The sequence below is a fragment of the Chelonoidis abingdonii genome, chromosome 24, assembly GCF_003597395.2.
Source record: "Chelonoidis abingdonii isolate Lonesome George chromosome 24, CheloAbing_2.0, whole genome shotgun sequence".
Lineage (NCBI taxonomy): Eukaryota > Metazoa > Chordata > Testudines > Testudinidae > Chelonoidis > Chelonoidis abingdonii.
Window position 1 is genome coordinate 20,254,601 of NC_133792.1, and position 20,203 is coordinate 20,274,803.

The window sequence follows — 20,203 nt, forward strand, 5'->3', positions numbered from 1 at the left end:
TTAAATTACTTCAGCAAGCATTTCAGAATGGGAAGGAAGGCTTGCAGAGGTTCCTAGGACGTTCTGCTTTTGTCTGCAATGTCAGCACACTCGAAGGAGTTCGCTCCATTGCACTGCACTGGAAACAATGCCTTTGGGATGCTTTTGCCAGAGGTGAAGTCACATTTCCTTTAGCGGTTTCTCATACCGACTCTTTCCAGCATCCAGAGAGCAAGAGAGCTCGAATGGTTTTGCATTGCAATGTTCCTTTGGTCGTGACATCAGTGCATCCTCAGTCTTACATATTTGTTTTTGTTTTAAGTCAATATGTCATTTCGCAATAAAATAAATTGAATGAAATGTACCATGCACAGCATAAGTAAATGGGTGGATTTTAGTGGTAGGCAATTTGCTGGCTGCTCAATAGATATAAGATGAAGATAGTGCATTTAGTTATTATTTATTTTAGTCACATAAACCCAGCAGTGAATAGGGACATGCTCATGGCTGAGTTATTACTGAAAATGTTTAGACATTTTTTTTTCAATTAGGGAGCCATAGTGAACATTAAATGGGAGATGTCGAAGCTCAGCCATCTGTTCTTCAACAGAATTTATTTATTAAAACCCCAATCCTCCTATAGGATCCATTTCGGCAAATCTTTCAGCCACATGGAGCACCACTACCTTCAGGGGAGGCAAGAGTCTCCATGCAAGATTGGACTTATATTTCCGGCGTGAAATCCCGACTCCATCAAGGTCAATAGCAAAACTCCCATTGACTTACCTAGGGCTAGTATTTTACATGGTGTCTTTGAGCGCAGCTGCTGAAAAATTCAGCAGTGCTAATCTGGGTAATAGGACAATCATGCTTTGGGAAATCTTCTTACTGGGATTTTAATGGTGCATCTCAAAACGCAAATTTTAAGCCTAGCAAGAGCACAGTTCCTGTCCCCCTAGCACAAACCAGGATGTATTTATTTGTTTTTCAGTTTAACACTAGGCTTGTCTTCTAGAAGAATTTAAATCAAGACTGGGTGTCTTTAGGCTTGGTTTAGGAGTCCCCAGGTGAGTTTCTCAGGCCTCGCTTATGCATGAGGTCAGACTTGGATGATCATAATGGTCCATTCTGGCTTTGAAATCTATGAGTTGCAGCAGGGATGCTGCTGCCCCTGGGGAGCCCACTCAAAGATGCAGGCAGGATGTGCAGGTCTGTATTTGGATTCTGAGACCAGCCCATAAAAGGGAAGTACAATTTTTATACAAAAGGATTAATATTCATTCTGCAGAGGGCTCTCACCTCAGTCCCACTTAAAGGCTCTATGGGAAAGTTCCAACCACATCAATGGGATCAGGGTTTGATTCTTCAAGTGCTGAGAAAAGTGTATAAAGTCTAGTTTACACGGAGTTATTCTGGAATAGGTTGTCTTGATTAACCGCTCCTGATTAACTCCACATGTGGATGTTCTTACTCCAGAATAACAGTGCCCACAACTGGAGTCAATCAAGAATAGCTATTGTACTTTACATTCACAATCTGCCTACACATCAAATTTGGTAAGTAAGCCCCTGAATATGAGATTTAATCTTTTTAATACAGACCTGGGTCCAGAGTCCAATTCTGCAGCCCAGGCCCATGTCTGGCCAGCACACTTATTATTTGGAAAGTGTCTTCCTCATCTGGTTACATTTCCATCCCAGAAGGTTCTTTCTTCCTGAGAGCAGGAGCCACTTCATGTTTATGGCCACATCAATGTGTGGATTGCGGTGGCTTGGCTGGATTCTCAAAACTTTGAGCTTTCATTTAAAAACACTAGTGTTTGCAGCTCCGTTATGTATGCAATGGTCCCTTCACTAGAGAAACAGAAATCATCCCCCTAAAACTGGGGAAGTTCTCAACCAGTGAGAATGGAATAGTATTTCACACTTACCCATCACATCTGCCTACTGCAAAATTCTTGCTCCTTCCTCCATACCAGGGGTGGGCAAACTTTTTGGCCAGAGGGCCACATCAGGGTTGCAAAACTGTATGGAGGGCCGGGTTGGGAAGGCTATGCCTCCCCAAACAGCCTGGCCCCCATCGGCTATCTGAACACCTTCCACTTCCCGCTCCCTTCAAAACCCCCAGCCCATCCAACCCCCCCAGCTCCTTGTCCCCTGACCACCCCCTCCTGAGACCCCCCCAACCCTAATTACTCCCCCCGGACCCCACTACCAAGACAACCCCCCCACTCCCTGTCCCCTGACTGCCCCAACCCCATCCATATCCCTGCCCATATCCCATATCACAGGCTCCCCGGGACCCCACGCCTATCCACCCACCCATTCCCCATCCCCTGACTGTCCCCCAAAACATCTGGCCCATCCAAGCCCTCTTCTCCCTGTCCCCTGACTGCCCCCAGGAACCCTTGCCCCTTATCCAACCCTCCAACCCCCTTACCATGCCACTCTGGCAGCCGCGCAACCTGGACGGAGCCAGACACGCAGCTGCGCTGCCCTGCAGGAGTAAGGAACCCTGCTGCCCGCGCAGCGGTGTAACTGCAGGGGAGGGGGAACAGCAGGGGAAGAACCAGGGGTGAGCCTCCCCAGCCAGGAGCTCAGGGACCGGGCAGGATGGTCCCACGGGCCACCATAGTTTGCCCTCCTCTGCGCGATACCATCTGGTGTGGTCACTCTCAAAGGCAGTCCAAGACTATATGGGCCTTGGGTCTGATCCAGTCAAGCAAGTCCTATGTTCCTAAATACTGGAGACTGGGAAACATCTTACTAGAGCCAGTGAGGAACTTTTAGACAAAGTGTTTTTTTCCATTGAAAAATGCCAATTTGTCAAAACCAAAATGGTTTGCAAAACAGGATCAGTTCCAGTGACCAAAATAAAATAAAAAAGAAAAGAAACAGAAAAAAGTTTTAAAACTAATGCATTTCCAGAATGAAACCCCCCAGCTTTCTGGTTTGAAATGACTTTTTATTTAGAAATTTAAGCTAATTAGGCCAAGTAAAAGGTTAAAAACAGAAAAGAAAAAAAAAGGTTGGACTCAAAATAAAAAGTTTGAAAATGCTCAAAACAAAATGTTTCAATGGCCCCAAACTGAAAAGGAATTTCTTGGTGAAAAATTCTGAGATTTTGACTTCTTGTCCTGATTCAGGAGGGTAAAAGTTTTTGAACTCTCGAAAATAGTCACAGGATGGGAAAACGGTTTCCTGCCCAACACTCCTTGTCATGGCCGATACTGCAGCTGTAACTTGAACGCTAACTGTGTTCATTGTCTGAACGCTTTCAATTGAGTTCACAGGGAAAGGGGATGCAGTTTAGGTTTTCAACTGGAAACCAAGGCAATGCAACTAACTCCCCCCTCCATGCATCCCCTCTCCTTCTCCCTTCCGACCCCACACAACAGAACCAGCTGAGCTCAGTGAATTTCAACTAACAAACTCATGCCTGTTATGAAATTGCACATGCTGGGGACTTCAAGGGATTTACCTTTCCCGCCCCATATTATTTTTTTCCCATAAGCCAACTGAAAGGGATTTTTCTTGTTCCCAGAAACTCAGAGGAACAGGCTTGAGAGGGCCAGTATTTCCTCATTCTAGCTCACCCGGAAATCACTGCTCCTGCCCCAGCCACACCAAGCATGCTACATCTACTCGGAGGCATGGCCTCCATCTCCTGGGTGACAGCTGAATGAGGGAACTGAATCAGCTACCTAAAAGGTGGTACCAATTTACACCAATGTCTAAGGCTGATATTATATCTAACTCCATCAGGGCAGGTCAAGCTGACCTTACCTGTTTCTTTAAGAGAATTGGAGTTTGTTTTTCCCCTCTGCCCCAGGCTTTCAGAAAGGGTATTACAGGGCTGGCGAGTGCTCAGCCTTCCTCCTACACGTGCTACCCACACAGCCACAGCTCAGAGCGCCAGTGACGGACAGCTCCGATTAGCATGGGCAGGATGGGGGACAGATAGTGCCAGAGTCTTTGCACACAATCCACTTGCCAGCGACTTGCGGCCAATCTGATTCTGTTCCCTTTCTGTCTCATCTGCTTTCCTTCAGCTCCAGTGCTGCTAAATATTTCAAGCCAACAGAGGCCTTTAGAATCCTTTTGAAAACATGCCCCTCAGAGCCCATTCTTCTGATCCAGTTGGGGCCTGATCCAGAGAGGTGCTGAGCAGCCACGATTCCCCTGGAGATCGGTGGGAGTTGCAGTTGCTTGCTCCCTCTCAGGATCATTGAAATTCACATGCAAAAAGGGTTTGGCTGAGACCTTGATTCTACCTGAGATTCCTTTGCTTCATACTGCAGTGTGAGCAAGAGTAATAGACTCAGAGAACCCAGAATGACAAGCAAGTGCCTTCCCCGACCTGCCCAGCGCCAATGCAAACTGGAAGGCCGATACCACTCATTCGTTCCCAGCCAAAGCACACCTGCAATTGCCCATTATTATCCCTTCAGCTGATCCGAGCCCTTGGGTCCAAACGCAGAGGAAGTCGTTAAGTGAAAACGGAGCTGATGGTTTACGCAGGTCACAAAAAAAACAAACCAACCAACCCCCTCCCTCCCGACAGTTCAGCATTCCCCACAGCAGCCTAGTAGGAGGAGCTCAGGTCTGGAATGGTAGGAAAGCTGCAGGCTAGGACAGATTTCCCCTGGCATAGCTGCAGTAGAGCAGATGGCACTGATGATGCATCGCCTCACTGAGCTGCACCCGTCTCGCACTTTCAGGGCTGTTAAAAGCATCATCGAGCGCTCCCTGAAATTTTGAGGTGATAAAATTCTAAAACAAACCCAAAGACCAGATGTGCTTTGTTTATAATAAAAGCTGCCTTTATACCCCCGTTGTTGGTTACACTCCAAACATGGACAAATCACAGAGTTCTCCTGGGCTGTTGCAGATCCACAAAACTCCCAGTTGGATTTCTCCAAGAAAAGGCTTCTCCTGTATTTCAAACCCAGGAAATGGAGTTTCCGAGGAGTTCGGAGTTGAATATACCAGCCTATCCAGCTTAGAAGCCAGCACCTGAGGACACAGCTCTGCAGCTCCTCTAGGCAAAGCCAGAGTCAGACTGGCAAACAAGTCCACACTGTGACAATGCATTGTGTTCCTACGGGACTCCAAGCCAAAGAAAACACAGCAGCGTTGTGTACAGCCGGGTTATCTGGGCAAACTGTTCCCATGTTGCTAAAACTAGAGCAGCTCCACCAATAGAAGCAACAATGGGTTACCTGGTGTAGACAAGCCCTAGCATTAGCTCGACTTGCTTTGAGCAGGATTAGACATGGCAGAGTTTAAAATACCAGTGGCCAGCCCACGCTAGGGCTCCCACCACAGGAGCTGCACAGGTGTTAGTAATGGTGGGAAACTTTCCCAAGAACTCTATGCCAAGAGTTTTATTGTTTTGTTTTTCTTAAATGAAGTCATCCTTACAGACTAGGAGCTGGACCAGTGACAGTTTAAGGTCAGCAGCAGAGCATAAAATGCTGGTTTTCATGTTTTATGACAGTATGGGGGAAAAAAAAAATCTATAAAGGCCATATGTTTTAATATGTAAGCCCATAAATTGAAATGTGGCAGGGTTCCCAACAGTCTTGCAGCAGGACAGTAAACGGCAAGACCAGAATTATGCTGTTTTGCTGTCCCAATAGAAACAGCTGACTTTGCAAACCCACTGCCTGTTTAATGCTACTTTGCAAAGCCCATATTGCAGAAAAGCAGCATGTGATGTAACTAGGGGGATTCTCAAGCATTTTTCTCAAGGACTTTTGGCATCAGTAAGATTTTAGCCTTAGGCCTCATCTACAATGGGGATTTTGTAGCTTTGCTGAGATATCTGCTCTGATGGAAAACTCTAGTGTCCACATGCCGCACTAGCACACAAAGATAAAATGAATGGTGGCAAGTCACCTTTTACACTAGTGCAGGGCTCCTACATGCAGGGATTTGCACTGGGACAGTGAAAGCATAACATCACTGGTGCAAAAATCCCTAGGGTGGATAATAATTTGTTCCAAAGGACTAGCCTTGGAGACCAGAGCTTGGTATCTTTACACAAGCCTGCAAAAACAGGCATTTCCACAGGTGACAGTCCCAGGATCATGGACATCTATTTATTTTTCCTGGGGAGTCTTCCAGGGCCTAGTGAGAACCCTAAGTAACCCTATTATGCTCCTAAACCCCCAAATCATGTGTCAAGCCCCCAGAATTATGATTTTAAGACAATCCTAAGATTTTTAAAAAAATCTGGGGGGTCTTTTTATTTCCCTTCTGGTGTTTAAATGTTTAGGGGTTGTGTTTTCAAGGTTTCTTCACAAGCAGAAACTTACTTTCCTTTTAAATGAACGTTTCTCATATAAATCACCTGACTCCAGGAGCTGAGACTTCAAGGAAAACACCAAATATGGTGAGAACTGGCCACGCTGTCTCCCTTCCCGCATCTAGGATAGCGAGGATTTCCCTCAGGCCTCAGTAATGCCTCTCCTTAATCTGCTACAATGGCTATTATCCAATGGCAGACACTCCCTCCCCTCTCAGGGATTGAACATGCGGCCTTCCACAAATGCCTCTGGCCCAGGGAGTGGTAGATCCTGAAAATAATCTAAATGGCCTGTAAAATGGAGAGATCTAAAGCCAGACTGAGGATGCCAACAACTGAATATTGCTCTGGGGTCATATATCAGAATGAAGACAGCCTAGTCTGGACATTTCATAGCTAGAGTTCAGTGTAACCAGTGTGGCTAAAATGTGCATTAACTGGAGATCATTCCTGAGAGCTTTCCTAAGATTGCTAGTGCAAATCCTGTGGTCACCTCAGGATTTTACAGGGCTCCAAATAAAAGGAATATTAAGACTGCTCCTAACAATAAATCTTTAATCCTGCTCTTTAGACGAGCAAATGGACAGTGACAGAGCAGTCCAGCAGCAAAGGATCCTCTCTAATTTAGGTGGTTGTTAAGTAGGAACACACATGCTGTACATAGTAACACTCAGTGGCTGTGTCTAAGCAGTAGCCATGTCTGCTCTTTATTACACGCTGTACCACGTTGCTTTAGATCAAGGAATCATCTTTTCCAATCAAGTCCCAATTCAAACTGGGTCCTAAGGCTGTTATTTCTTTTCCCATCTCCCTGCAGCTGCCTGATGCCCTGGGCATGACAGAAGCTGTGTATGGTTCAAACCCCAGGTTTAACAATCACTGTTTATTACCTGCCTGCCGGAAGCACTCTCAGCAGCTACACTGGTCATGGGCCTGCAAGAATGGATGCCAAAGACACTTCCCCAAAGCTATTTTACATAAGCTCCCCTCTACAAAACTCCCATGGTGAATTACAATGGTTTTATACTGAATGCAGCCTTTTTTAATAGGACAAAGCACTGGCCTTTACTCCTTACTCCAAGGCTGGTTCATATATGGGGTGGATTTGGCAGCCTAGATTAAATAACTTCATGAAGCCAGGAGGGATCCTTTTATAACCAAAATAGATAATTTCTTCAGATATCTCTGCCCCTGTGCAGACATACGTATCGAACAGAGGAAGACTCCTACAAGCAGCCTGCATGGGTGGACGGGGAGAAGATACAAAAGACAGAACAAAAGCAGGCTTCACTCTGAAATACACCTGAGGAACCCAGATAAAAGAGACGCCAAGAACACGACGGGTGACACCAACGTCCTTACCTTAGCCAGGACGGTCTGTGGGCAGGGGAAGCTGGCAACACACAGGAACGACAGAACTTCCATAAGGATTTAGGGCGCTGGAGGAGCTTGTCTATCTTAATCCAGGGCATTTTGGAAAGGCTGGATTCACAAACAGCCTCTACTACGAGCAGGCTGCCGGGAGCCTTTGAAGAGCAGTTACACCCTCAACAACACTCACTGGTTTAATTGGTACATCTTTAAAAAAAAAATCTGATCACATGTTTTGAGCTGTTACTTTCTTTTTTTTCCTTTTTAAATCCATCCCCAACTGTGTGCTGAGCTAGCCCCAGGCAGCCAGCTACCCTAGAGAGAGCTGACAGCCTTGACAGATGACTCAGTGTTTGTTTAGAATCAAGTTTGCACAGTATCTTCTTTCTGCGCCCATCCTAGCTCCCCAGAGGAAATGGATTTTGGCAACCGCCTTCTATCTGAGTGGGCAGGTTCCAGAGCTTGAATGACTAACACCTACTGAACTGGTGCATTAAGAGCTCCAGGAATGGATCTGGATCTTGCAGCAACCTCTGTTCATCTGGAATAGCTCCACTGATTTCAATGGCGTTACTCTGGGGTCTGCAGTGATCAGAATCTGGCCCGTGTGCTTTACATTTCTGCTTCATTGAAACAGGACAATGTCTTGGTCAGTGGCCAAGGGAAAGGAAACTTGATGGGACTCTACCTAAGCTCCACCCACAATCTCAAGTATTGTGGGTGGAACTTGGGTAAAGCATCTTTTTCTTTCCCCTGGCCACTGACCAAGACACTATTCTGCTGCGTTGGTGCAGACATGTTGGTCCCAGGCTAGTGGAGAGACAAGCTGGGTGAGGTACTATCTCTTTCACCAACAGCAGTTGGTCCCCTTTCTCGAGCAGCTCCAGTCCTTAGATAGTCATTAGCTTCTTGGCCACATAACTTGCCTTCAGTTTTTTGGGGAACTAATTTTGAACAAGCCACCAGAATCATGCCCACACTATTTGCCAGCACATCCATTTGCGTTCCCCTTTGGGATAAGCAATGGAAGGCAAAATAATGTCCCCCTGAGTAGGCCTTTAACTAGCAAAGCATTTAAATGCATGCATAAATCAATGGACTACTCATATGCTTAAAATTAAGCATGCATTTTGGTGAATCGGGGCCTTAGTGAAGGACACCACTGCAAACCAGGCCGACCACAGCCCAAAGTCCTGGAGCCTTAAAAATCACACTTGTGCTGCAGCAAAGTAGTGTCTTATAATTTAAAACAAAAAACAAGCCACACAGAAACTCAGTTTCTTCAATAGACTTCACAGGCCAGGACACACTCGGTAGCACACACAGAATTTCAAGGTTCCAAGATATAATCTGCTCCATCTGTTTTTACACCATGAAACACCACCTTCTTAGGCCATGAGATGACTGCTCATTGGCTTGCTAGGCCAATTCCCCCTTATCTCATCCAGCTCTGACAGACCCATTTGGCAAATGGGATAGAGAACTTGACTTCTATATGATGCTAATTCCACACTGATCTTCTGAGTGTTATCAACTGCTTTGGTAACAACGGATTATATTCCTGCTTTGGTGCTACAAAACTTGTGCTCTGCAAACAAATAAAATCTGATAGCCTCCTGTATTTTATAGTCAGATATAATCCCCAAAACAATTCCCTGCTCATCTCTTTACTGGAAAATAAATGACTGTTTCCTGATGCTGAATCAGCTGCGATATGACAGGTTATACACACCACAGACAACCTCACCAAGCTCTAGGAGTAGGTTTGATGTGGGCAATACATCTTCATGACAGATGGTGACAAGCACACAGTCGATGTTGGCAGGAATGGCTGCCAGTTCTGTTGCTCTTACAGGAACCAACAAATTTCCATCCCTACCAGGTCATAGCTGCTCGCTCCATCAGCTTTACTGGCCCCTTAGTCTGCCTATTTGGTACAGCCAACTCCAAAGCCTGCACTATAAGCCACTTTCAAAAGGCCACTTCTGTCTTTAGAGACCACAATCTCCCAGGCTGCCAGTCCAATCCTGTTAGAACTTAAAGGCCAACTCTCACCAGGTTGCTAGTCTCTGGTTACTGAAGGCCTTACCTTCACTGCTAACAATGGTGATATTTTATACCACAGCAACTAAAGCAGGTGAGCTATCCTGAGGTAAAAACCACAGTGAGGACAGGGCACTTCAATGTTATCGTGAAGTAAATTAGACAAAGTCAGCACTGTACTCCTGTCTGGAGTTGGTTTCACTTAGTGAGCCTCATGGTAAAATTGAAGCACCTTATCCCTACTGTGTTTTTGCCTTAGGATAACAGGACACAAGGACCTCTTGATGTCGACTGCCAGAAGGCACAAGAGTACATATGTGTACCAGGATCCCCAGGAGTTCACCAGAAGAATGGCACATAAGGACACACCTGTCATCATAATCATTGTGAGATATACATATGGAAAATACGTGAGGCATGATGCATATATGCTGGAAATTATGTTCTCTAGGCCTTGTAAATTAAAGGCAGGTCACTCAAAGGTAGCGTGTCTGGAGACAAATTTCTGCACACAGCAGGCGGGAGACCCTTATCTCCCTGGTAGACCACTGTATATTGTGTGTCTCACAACAGAAGTCTATCAGCATACTAAGTCAAATGCTAATGAAGAGTTTACAGAGACTTCAGATGGAAATTAACAGGAAAAGGTGAGCAGAGGGCAGAAGAAACCCTATTTGCAGATGAAGATCAAAGGTCTGGTCTATCTATTTGGGGGTGCAGAGAAACACCCTAGCATCCTTCAGCCTGTGAAGATCAGCTGCCAGCAGGCTAGATGTTATGAAAGGGGGACCTCGGCCATCCTGTCTGAAAACACTGGGAAAGGGACTTGGAGTAAGCTATGCTGTAGGAGACAAGGGAATGGTTAGTGTGTTATGTTTAGGCTCTAGAAAGCATGTTATGATTTTCTTTTATAGGGAATGCTCCAGAGGGACGCCTGGGGGGTTGGTTTGTGCCTATCACTAACCTGTACTGAGAGGGCAATGCCTGGAAGGTAGTGGTTGAGTTTCCAGAGGATGGTGAGGCAGGGAGCTGATCGCCAGAAGGCGCAGACAAGACTCTCACTAAGGGCAGGCAGGAACAAGATGCCTCACAATCCTGGGAAGCATCACATGCGTGTGAGCTCTGAGGGAAAAAAAGATACACCTTTATTAGCAGTGAGGACAAGGCAGAAGAGAGGCTTCACTGAGTTTTGATCTAAGCATCACCTCCTTCTCTCCCCCCAAAACCCTCCTCTTATTGGCTGGCTTGTCTTACTCAGCTGTTCATCACAAGATCTCCTTTCACAGGTGGTCTAAGCGAAAGGGGAGGAAAAATATGCTCACGGTTCACAGAGATCTGAGGCAGGACATTACGGTTTGTGTTCGTTATTGTTTGTGTTGTGGTACCTTCTAGGAGCCCCAGCCATGGAGCAGGGTCCCATTGTGCTAGGTGCCGTACAGCCTCAGAACACAAAGATGGCACCTTATATCTGAGGTTCCTGAGCTCTTCGCAAACACTAGGTGGTGAAGCCTCACCGAACCCCTTGTGAGACAGGCAAGCACAAGCCCATTCATAGAGACAGGGTGGGGCCATAAAACAGATATAAAAGACCTGTTTAGAGCAAGTGCCAGGGACAGTTCCCTCTTTTGGGAGACATCAAAAGGTGAGCAGAGGCATCGAGAGCCAAACTGACCTTAGTACAATCTAACGCCTGGCCTACACTACAGAGTTAGGTCGATGCAAGGCGGCGGACATTGACCTAACTATGGAAGCATTTACACTTAAACATTGCTCCCGCCCCACATGATGACTTTAATAACCACCTCCACGAGCAGCCAAAGGTCAAAGTCCAAGTACTCAGGTTGATGCAGTGTCTGTGTAGACCAGGGGTTGGCAACCTTTCAGAAGTGCTGTGCCGAGTCTTCATTTATTCACGCTGATTTAAGGTTTCGTGTGCCAGTCATACATTTTAACGTTTTTAGAAGGTGTCTCTCTCTCTCTCTCTAAGTCTAGAATATATAACTAAACTATTCTTGTAAATAAGGTTTTTAAAATGTTAAAAAAGCTTAATTTAAAATTAAATTAAAATGCAGAGCCCCTGGACCGGTGACCAGGACCTGGGCAGCGTGAGTGCCACTGAAAATTAGCTTGCGTGCCGCCTTTGGCACGCGTGTCATAGGTTGCCTACCCTGGTGTAAACACTGCGTTGCTTACATCGACTATTACTTGCTTTCAGGCACTATCCCACAATGTTCCCACACTGACAGTACAACTGATACAAGCGCTCCTGGTGGGGACGCACACCGCCGACACAAGGACACGCACAAGCGATGTAATTATTCTGGTGGCTGTACACCTAAGTTAGGGCAACTTCATTTTGTACTTTATACCTGACCTAAATCAGAGAGATGGTGACTAGCATGTTAGCAGATGCAGTGGTGTTACCGTAGGCACGCTGCCCAGTGCCTATGCTCAAACACATCAGAAAGAGAGACCCAGTGCAGTGGCCTGGTAAAGTTGGACAACTGGCATGGCTGAAGCAGAAAACCTGGTAACCAGAAACCTGTTGCAGCGACTCAATGTGGACAAAGCTGGAGGAGTGTAACATCGTCCCAGGAAGCAGCTATTTAACAATACTAAAAGCTTCTTCACTGCACAAAGGAATTAGGAACTGCATTTCCTCTGTTCCCCCCATTTCACAATAGCACACTGTGAACAGTTGCCAACCAAACGCTCCAGCAAAACTGGCTGCCTCTAGTTAGCTCTGATTTCATTATAGGCCCCAAGAGTGGTTTTCTACCAGGAAACGGCTTATTTTTTAAAATTAACTGCTGACTACTTGGAGCTTGCAAGATGGATCGGCGTATAGCAAAGTGGGGCTCTGGGCACTCTTATTATTGAGAGTGGTTCCCATTCTCTCTGATGAGCTTATACCTGGATTTAGGTTTTTAATGGCAACCAGATGTGTGAATTCTAATTGGGCCTTTCACTCCAATCTCTTTTCATTTCCCTTGCATGTATGTGGGTTGAATTGTTCTGTATGGCAGCTGCTCTCACAAACTATGGCCAATGACACAGACTGCAGCGGTGTGTATATACCTCTCCCCCCGCCCCCCACGCTTTGTTGGGGCGGCCAGCCACAGACCATGTGGTTCTCTTGAGCTCCCCAGAGTGAGTATACAGCCTGGGCAATCTAAGGTTACTGCCCAGGTCTCCCGAAGTCTTGGGTTGAACTCCCCAGTCATGGAAGGGACTAGTGATTACACTATAAGGTCAAGGGAAGCTTTGGGTGCAGCTGATTTTAAAATCATCAGTTCCTAGATTCCATCTAAACAACCTTTCCCCAGTGATGAGAAAGAACAATATGAATATTGTAACACGGAGCAATATGAGGACTGGCACCATGCCACTGTATTGGAAAGCACTAAAATAGGAAACCAAGCTAAGGAGGAAATTCTCCTTTCAATGCACATCTCATCCCCTGAGGGAGGAAGGGCGTGCACAGAAGAATGAACTGGGACTCAGAACACCTGGGTTCTAAGCCCAACCCTGCCACCAACTTCCTGTTTGACCCTGGACTAGACACTCAACCCCTCTGTGCTTCATTCCTCCCTGCCCCCCGCCCCCCACATTGTAAATATGGAGATAATGCTTCCTGGGGGAATGTGAGGATATAGCCAGTAATGTTGGCAAACCGCTCTGACATCCTAGTAGGACAATTTTCAGAGTAGCAGCCGTGTTAGTCTGTATCCGCAAAAAGAACAAGAGTACTTGTGGCACCTTAGAGACTAACAAATTTATTTCAGCATGAGCTTTTGTGAGCTACTGAGCTGTAGCTCATGAAAGTTCATGCTGAAATAAATTTGTTAGTCTCTAAGGTGCCACAAGTACTCTTGTTCTTTTTCAGTAGGACAATGTCTGCTGGTCAGTGTGGGGATGGGTACGCTAAATGAACCTAGAGAGAGGGATACGAATTAGCAAGATTTAGCTCTCATTGGCATGACTGAGGATTCCATGGGCAGAACGAATGCACAATACACAGAGATTTGGAGGGTTGATCACAGAGGAGAATTTTGCCCTGAGGTCATTTGTTCTCACGAGGTTCCATGCCATGGAGTACAGGAAATTGTAATAATTCATTACAAAATCTGCCTTAGAAGCTACAGCAGCGGCCAAAAACTCCAACAGGCCATACTGAACTAATACTGAGAAATAGGGTTGCCAATTTTGGTTGGACGTATTCCTGGAGGTTTCATCATGAAACAATCTTTTAATTCCTGGAGACTCCAGGACAACCCCAAGGGTTGGCAACCCTGCTGAGAAAAGACAGCCCTTGAAGGATCCACCAAAGAGCAAACGTGGTGCTGTGATTTAGAGAAATGTAGGAGAAGTCTGGAAAAAGCCAAAGAAATGTACAATACGCTCCAAACACAGGGCAGTTCACTACAGGAAAAGCTCTGTATTACCTGAAAATAACCACGTCAGCACATCATCTTAATGTGTGATGGAATTTCACTTGACACTATGATTTGGAACATACAGGGACCATCTGGCCATGTGCATGAGCTTCATCTCAGAACCTATTATTATTAATTACTTGTATTGCAGCAGCATTTACATACCCCAGCTGAGATCAGAGCCCCACTGTGGTAGGCACTCTAAAATCAAATAGTGACAGGTGTCAGAGTGGTAGCCGTGTTTGTCTGCATCAGCAAAAACAATGTGGAGTCCTTGTGGCACCTTAGAGACTAACAAATTTATCTGGGCATAAATTAGCCCAAGGAAGCTTATGCCCAACTAAATTTGTTAGTCTATAAGGTGCCACAAGGACTCCTCGTTGTTGCTGTTTTTAAATCAAATAGTACGAGCGAGACTCTGCCCTGAAGAACTTAGAGCCTAACAGACAAGACAAAGTATGGGAAAGGAAATAGTGAGGTGAAGTGACTGGCCCAAGGTGTCACTGCACATCAGTGGTACAGCCAAGAACAGAACATGTCTCCTGAGTCCCGACCCAGTGCTCTATCCCACACTCACTCTCTGAAACAAACGCTGAAGTCATCAGTCTACACTCAGAGCCGGTTCAACTCAATGTCTCACTCCATGGGCAGGCACATGGAGGGGGAAGGCATAGGAAACAGGCAGTTTCGCTCAACACAAGGGGTTTTCAAAGCCACTTCCCATGATGGGAGCTGAGCCTTGATTTTCTGCTGACTGGAGAGCATGCCACATACATATCAAGGGCTGGTGCCAAATCAGAGCCACACACCTTAAAAGAGACGGCAGGCCAAAATGTCTGCTCTTGGAAAGGAGATATTGGAGCTGCCTCTGTAAGGTCAGAGTCTGTGCTCCTATCCATGGGGTATGTCTGCACAGCAAGCAGAAACCCGCTGCTGCCTGCTGTGCTACATCATTCAATTGTGGGTTCCAGCACCCAAGCCTGTCTACACAGCTAATCTTAGCAACCTAGGCTCCGAGACTCACTGCTATGGGTTTCTGCTTGCCATTAGATGCACCCACATACAGGGGTTATTTTATAAAAAGTGATTTTACAAATCCCTTATATTAATGGAAAATTTTTTAGCATTTTGTTTAAAGGCCCTTGTGTAGTGGTTTTGTTTGGATTCAGACATCCCTCTGCAGTATGCACAACACAGATGCTACCGCGCTGGGCCGGTGCGTGAGAACCAGAGCATGAAATCTGACTAGCTTGGGTGAGCGAAGTGCAAAGAGAAAAGACAGAATGTAACTCGTGAAAAGCCAACTCCAGGTCTGGAATTCCTTCAGGTTTAACAGCCTGTGGTGTTTTTAACAGAGGGCAGGACACTAAGCTTTCTAAGTGCTAACCTGGCACCTTTCACTGCTGGAAAGGAAAGACCAATGTTCCTAGCTCAGTCAACCCCAAAGTAAGATTCTGGCAGCTAAAGGCGGCTTGCGATTGAAAGGAGATTTTTTGTAGGTGGCAGGCTGGCAAAGTTCCATGATTATTTTAATGCTGCTGGGCCTGTGCTGAGGTACTAAATATGTGCTATGGTGCCGAAGGCCTTGCATAGCCATCCTTTTTTAAAATTTACATTGAAATATATACATAAAATATGGAAAACAACTGAAAAGTTGTATCTAGGACTTGATTCTGCAAATGCTCCCTCCCTCCCACATTGACTTCAGTGGGTCTATGATCAGTATTAAGTACTTGCAGGACTGTGCTTTTAAACTGTAAGGACAGGAACAGGCACATGGGAGCTCACAGCCTTGCACTTTAAAGGCTCACTTCTAAAAAACACCCAAATCTGCTCAACCCCCCGGCCTGTTCTGCTGCAGGTTCCCTTCCCAGCCTGGTCATTTCTTGCACACAAATGATAGTTTTACACAGAGTTGCATCCCCCTCGCTCTGTCTTATTTGATAGCTGCCGCTGCGAGTAGACAAAAAAGGATTGGCAGAGGGCACTAACAATGAAATGGGTGTGGAGACAGCGATCCCGCTGTCTTTCTGGTAAAGTATTTTCACAACCATTAACTCAGTAACACTCACTCTTCCTTTAGAGGCAAGACTGAGCCAACAGACCACATGGCACAGGGGGTTCTGTGCTGCTGAAAGCAGCAAACAACAGGGACATCAAACATTTCACACAAGTAGGGCTGGGAACCCTGGCGTCCTAGGCAAGTTCCATCTGGGAGGCAATTATAAACTGCAGACTTAAAATTCCCCCTGAAGTTCTATTGGGATTAGTATTTTTCACTCTCTTCCCTAGAATGTTGTGCAGTACTGCTGCACGTTGTTAACAACTGCTGTGTTCTACTCCAGAAGTGGTTGCATTTCAGTGATGTCCCCCCTCCCCGATTCCCAGTCCTTTTCTCTAACCACTAACACCAGTTCTTTTTATGTCCCTCTCTCACCCTGGCTCAACTGCATTTAACATCAGATAGACATGACGTAAATTTACCAACTGGATTATGTCAGCTTTCTTTAGCTTGTAATGAAAAATAAAATCTTATTTGTACCAGTGGAAACTATACCGATTAGAATATCAGATCTGTCAAATAAATTTTAATTATAAATACTTTAGAGAAGGAAAAGCTCAAGATAGTGTATAGGAAGTTTTCCCACTGACAATATAAAAATAGTCCCAACTTACAGCCCCGCAGACATCTTTAATGGTCAGGTTGTGCAAAGATACAGGATGTATTTTTGTTTTGTGGCTATGGTCAGCTTTTGTATTTTATTTTTTGTACAGGGAAGTGGTTTTGAATTCTGGAAGCTGGGCTGGCTGCTCAAAGGCCAGCAGAGCTGGGCAAGCATAAAGTGGGGAAGAAGGATTGCCTAGGCAGCAATCTGGAGTAAAGTTTACTCTTGAACTATCACATCCTAAAACAGCCCTGCCTCACAACTGAGCTGGTGGCTCACTTGTTAGGGCTGAAGATATTGCCAAGTCACCTGAACTGTGTAAAGCAAAACAACTCAATGTTTTTGTTTTTGTTTTTTTTTTTTTTAATAAAAAGTTTCATTCTCTCCTCAAGAGGTCTAGGACTGGTCAGGATTGAGATGTACTTGCCATGTGAGGTGCAGGGTTGGAATAGCAAGGGGTGGGGGGGTTAAGGTCAGCCTGAGATTCATTGACAAATCTCTGGGTGGGCCCAGATTGAATTAGCCAGGACTGTGGCAGGGGAGCGTTAAGGTGTATGGTTAGAATTGAGAGTCAGGGACAACACTGAGATGTTGTAGATTAGAATAAAGGTTCATTGGCTGTGTGAGATCCCAAGAGAGACATGACACAAATGTTGCAGGTCAGACTGACGTGCACCTGCTGAGCTGTCAGCGAGGAACAGGGAGTGATGCAGGGAAGGGTTTGAAGTGCAGAGGTTAGGTGCAGGGACCAGACCAAGCAGGGGTTGTGCCAGGACACAAGAACGGCCATCTTGGGTCAGACCAATGGTCCATCTGGCCCAGTTATCCTGTCTTTCAACAGCAGCCTTGCCAAGTGCTTCAAAGGGAATGAACAGGGCAATTTATTGGGTGATCCATCCTCTGTCATCCGCTCCCAGCTTCTGGCAGTCAGAGGTTTAGGGACACCCAGAGCAGAGGTTCTGTCCCTGACCATGTTGGCTAATAACCTTATTGATAGACCTATTTTCCAGAAAAGTTCTATCATACTTTTGGCCTTCACAACATCCCCGGGCAATGAGTTCCACAGGCTGGCGTTGCGTAGTGTGAAGTACTTCCTTGTGTTCGTTTTAAACCTGCCACCTCTTCATGTCATTGGGTGACCCCTGGTTCCTGTGTTATGTGAAGGAGTTAATAATTCCTGATTCACTTTCTCGAACCACATCAGTCATGCTTTTATAGACTTCTGTCATATCCCCGCTCAGTAGTCTCTTTTCTAAGCTGAGCAGACCCAGTGGTTTAAATCTCTCCTATATGGAAGCTGTTTTATACCCCTAATGGTGTTTGTTGTCCTTCTCTGTTACATTTTCCAATTCTAACATATCTCTTTTGAGATGGAGGGACCAGAACTGCATGCAGTGTTGCAGAATGAGGTATTGGTAGAGCAGCGTGCTGGAGCCGTTCCTGCAGGGCTGGACTAAGGGTTTGGCTACACTTGAAACTTCAAAGCGCTGCCGCAGCAGCGCTTTGAAGTGCAAGTGTGGTCGCAGCACCAGCGCTGGGAGAGACCTCTCCCAGTGCTGCACATACTCCACATCCTCTACAGGTGTAGCTTGCAGCACTGTTTACACTGAGGCTCTACAGCGCTGTATCTTGCAGCGCTCAGGGGGGTGTTTTTTTCACACCCCTGAGCGCGAAAGTTGCAGCGCTGTAAAGCGCCAGTGTAGTCATGGCCTTAGATACAGCAGCAGAGCTGCTGGGGGATGAAATGGGAGAGGCCGGGACAAAGACTGGAATAGCTAGAGGGATGGTATGGGGTAGGACGGACTGATGGACGGACATCCGCAGAACTATATGGGGAAAGCTTGCCCAGCATCCGCCTCCAATAGTTTGGCTCAAGACATGGATATTAGCCTCTCATCCTCACCAGCCTTTCATACCCCCCTTAAAAATAAAAAACAGAGAATAAAGTGGTCTTTTGAAATTCTCCACAGAGTTTCTCAACAGCAGTTTATAAACACCTCTGACTTTGATGCTGGCTCACACACTGCTTGCAGAGGATGACTCACAACATTTTTAATGCTGCAGGGGCTGGGAGATGACTCTTGGCTTTAGAATACTGAGCAGAATGGGTCCAGCTCGCCTGCTTCCTGTTCATTTATCCTACAAAGACCTCACCCACCAACCCCAATGGAATTATGCATCATTAATTCTCTTGAAATGTGGCTTGCTGGGCAATATCCCTGATCCCTAATACTTTAATGTGCTGCCACTGACAATACCATTCCATATACGGGCAGCTGCATTGTATTATGCATGTAATACGCCCTAATTCAAACTCAGCCTGGGCATTAAGGAACTACATTTGCAACCAATAACCCCCTGCCCTGCCCCCTTCTCACCACCACCCTCTGCTTTTGCAAACTGACTGCTCACTAGCACAGGCTCAAAATGATCTACAGGGGCCTGCAGGCCCCCGGGCTCCCTATCCCCAAAGAAATGCCCTGCTCTGTAATATGAGGAGCGAGTGTGAATAAGGATGGTCAAGTTTCAGGGGAGACATAGTTGGCAGGGGCACCAGGGGTTCACAAACACAAGCCAGTGCCAGGCTGCTACCCTAAGCTCTAGAGACTCATCATGCTTAACAGAGATCTCTCTTTTCTACAACTCTGCCTGCCTCATCACTTATTGATAATGAATCAGAGCCCATGATGAGCTTTCCCTCCCCAAGGATGAGAAAGAGCCAAATCCTCTGTGTTGTCCATTAGGGACCTCATTTGCCAACCTAACATGAGACATAGTCAAGTATCACAGGGATGGGCACCAGTGCAGAACCTAAACCAGAGACAAGTCCCAGCCGGCCAGGACCCAGGAATTGACTGGTTTTGGAGCCACAGATTCACTGGGGGAGGGTCCCAGTGCTGGAGGGGAGCGGGACCAGGAGATACAAGCAGTGAGGATGTGGGTGGGAGCCGGGGGCCTAGCCCCAGCTGCCCTTCACCCGCACCATTAAGCATCATCTAAAGACTCCTTACAATGCCATGCTAAGGAGCTGCAGAAGGCAAGGGGGCCATGCTCGCGGCAGGCCCAACAGTGAGGCAGCTGGGCCCACCAGAGAATCTCTGACATCACTTCATGCCGAGAGCAGAGAAGACCCTCCTCACCCAGCCCTATGTCCTGGCAGTGCCAAGTCTAAACAGGATAAGTCCCAGCTATGCAGCCCACTGTCCTAGCGTTTTCCTTGGCTCAGAGGGCTAGTGCGTCCAGGCCAACACTCCCTGCGAGGAGCTGAAATATTCAGTAAGTGGCTCTGTGACGAGGGAAGCCGGGGCTCAACCCTCCCTGTGGAGGAGGGGAGCCACACCGGCCTCGTCCTGTTCTCACTGGGTCCTGTCCCTCGGGTCCGCGGTCCACTGTCTGGGC

General features: G+C 46.4%; 1 protein-coding gene across 3 annotated transcripts in view; it reads right to left on the minus strand.

The window, feature by feature from the left end:
• Window positions 1-20,203, minus strand: part of GPSM1 (G protein signaling modulator 1) — a 157,000-nt gene that overhangs the window by 124,993 nt on the left and 11,804 nt on the right. For 2 of the 3 annotated variants that reach the window (XM_032767557.2, XM_032767556.2), the window contains exon 1: window positions 7,651-7,763. The exons of the other annotated variant lie outside the window; for it this stretch is intronic. In XM_032767557.2, coding sequence (XP_032623448.1) covers window positions 7,651-7,760 — 110 coding nt within the window. In that variant the 5' untranslated portion in view covers window positions 7,761-7,763. Of the gene's footprint in view, window positions 1-7,650; window positions 7,764-20,203 lie in introns of those variants that run through there. 3 annotated transcript variants of the gene reach the window in all.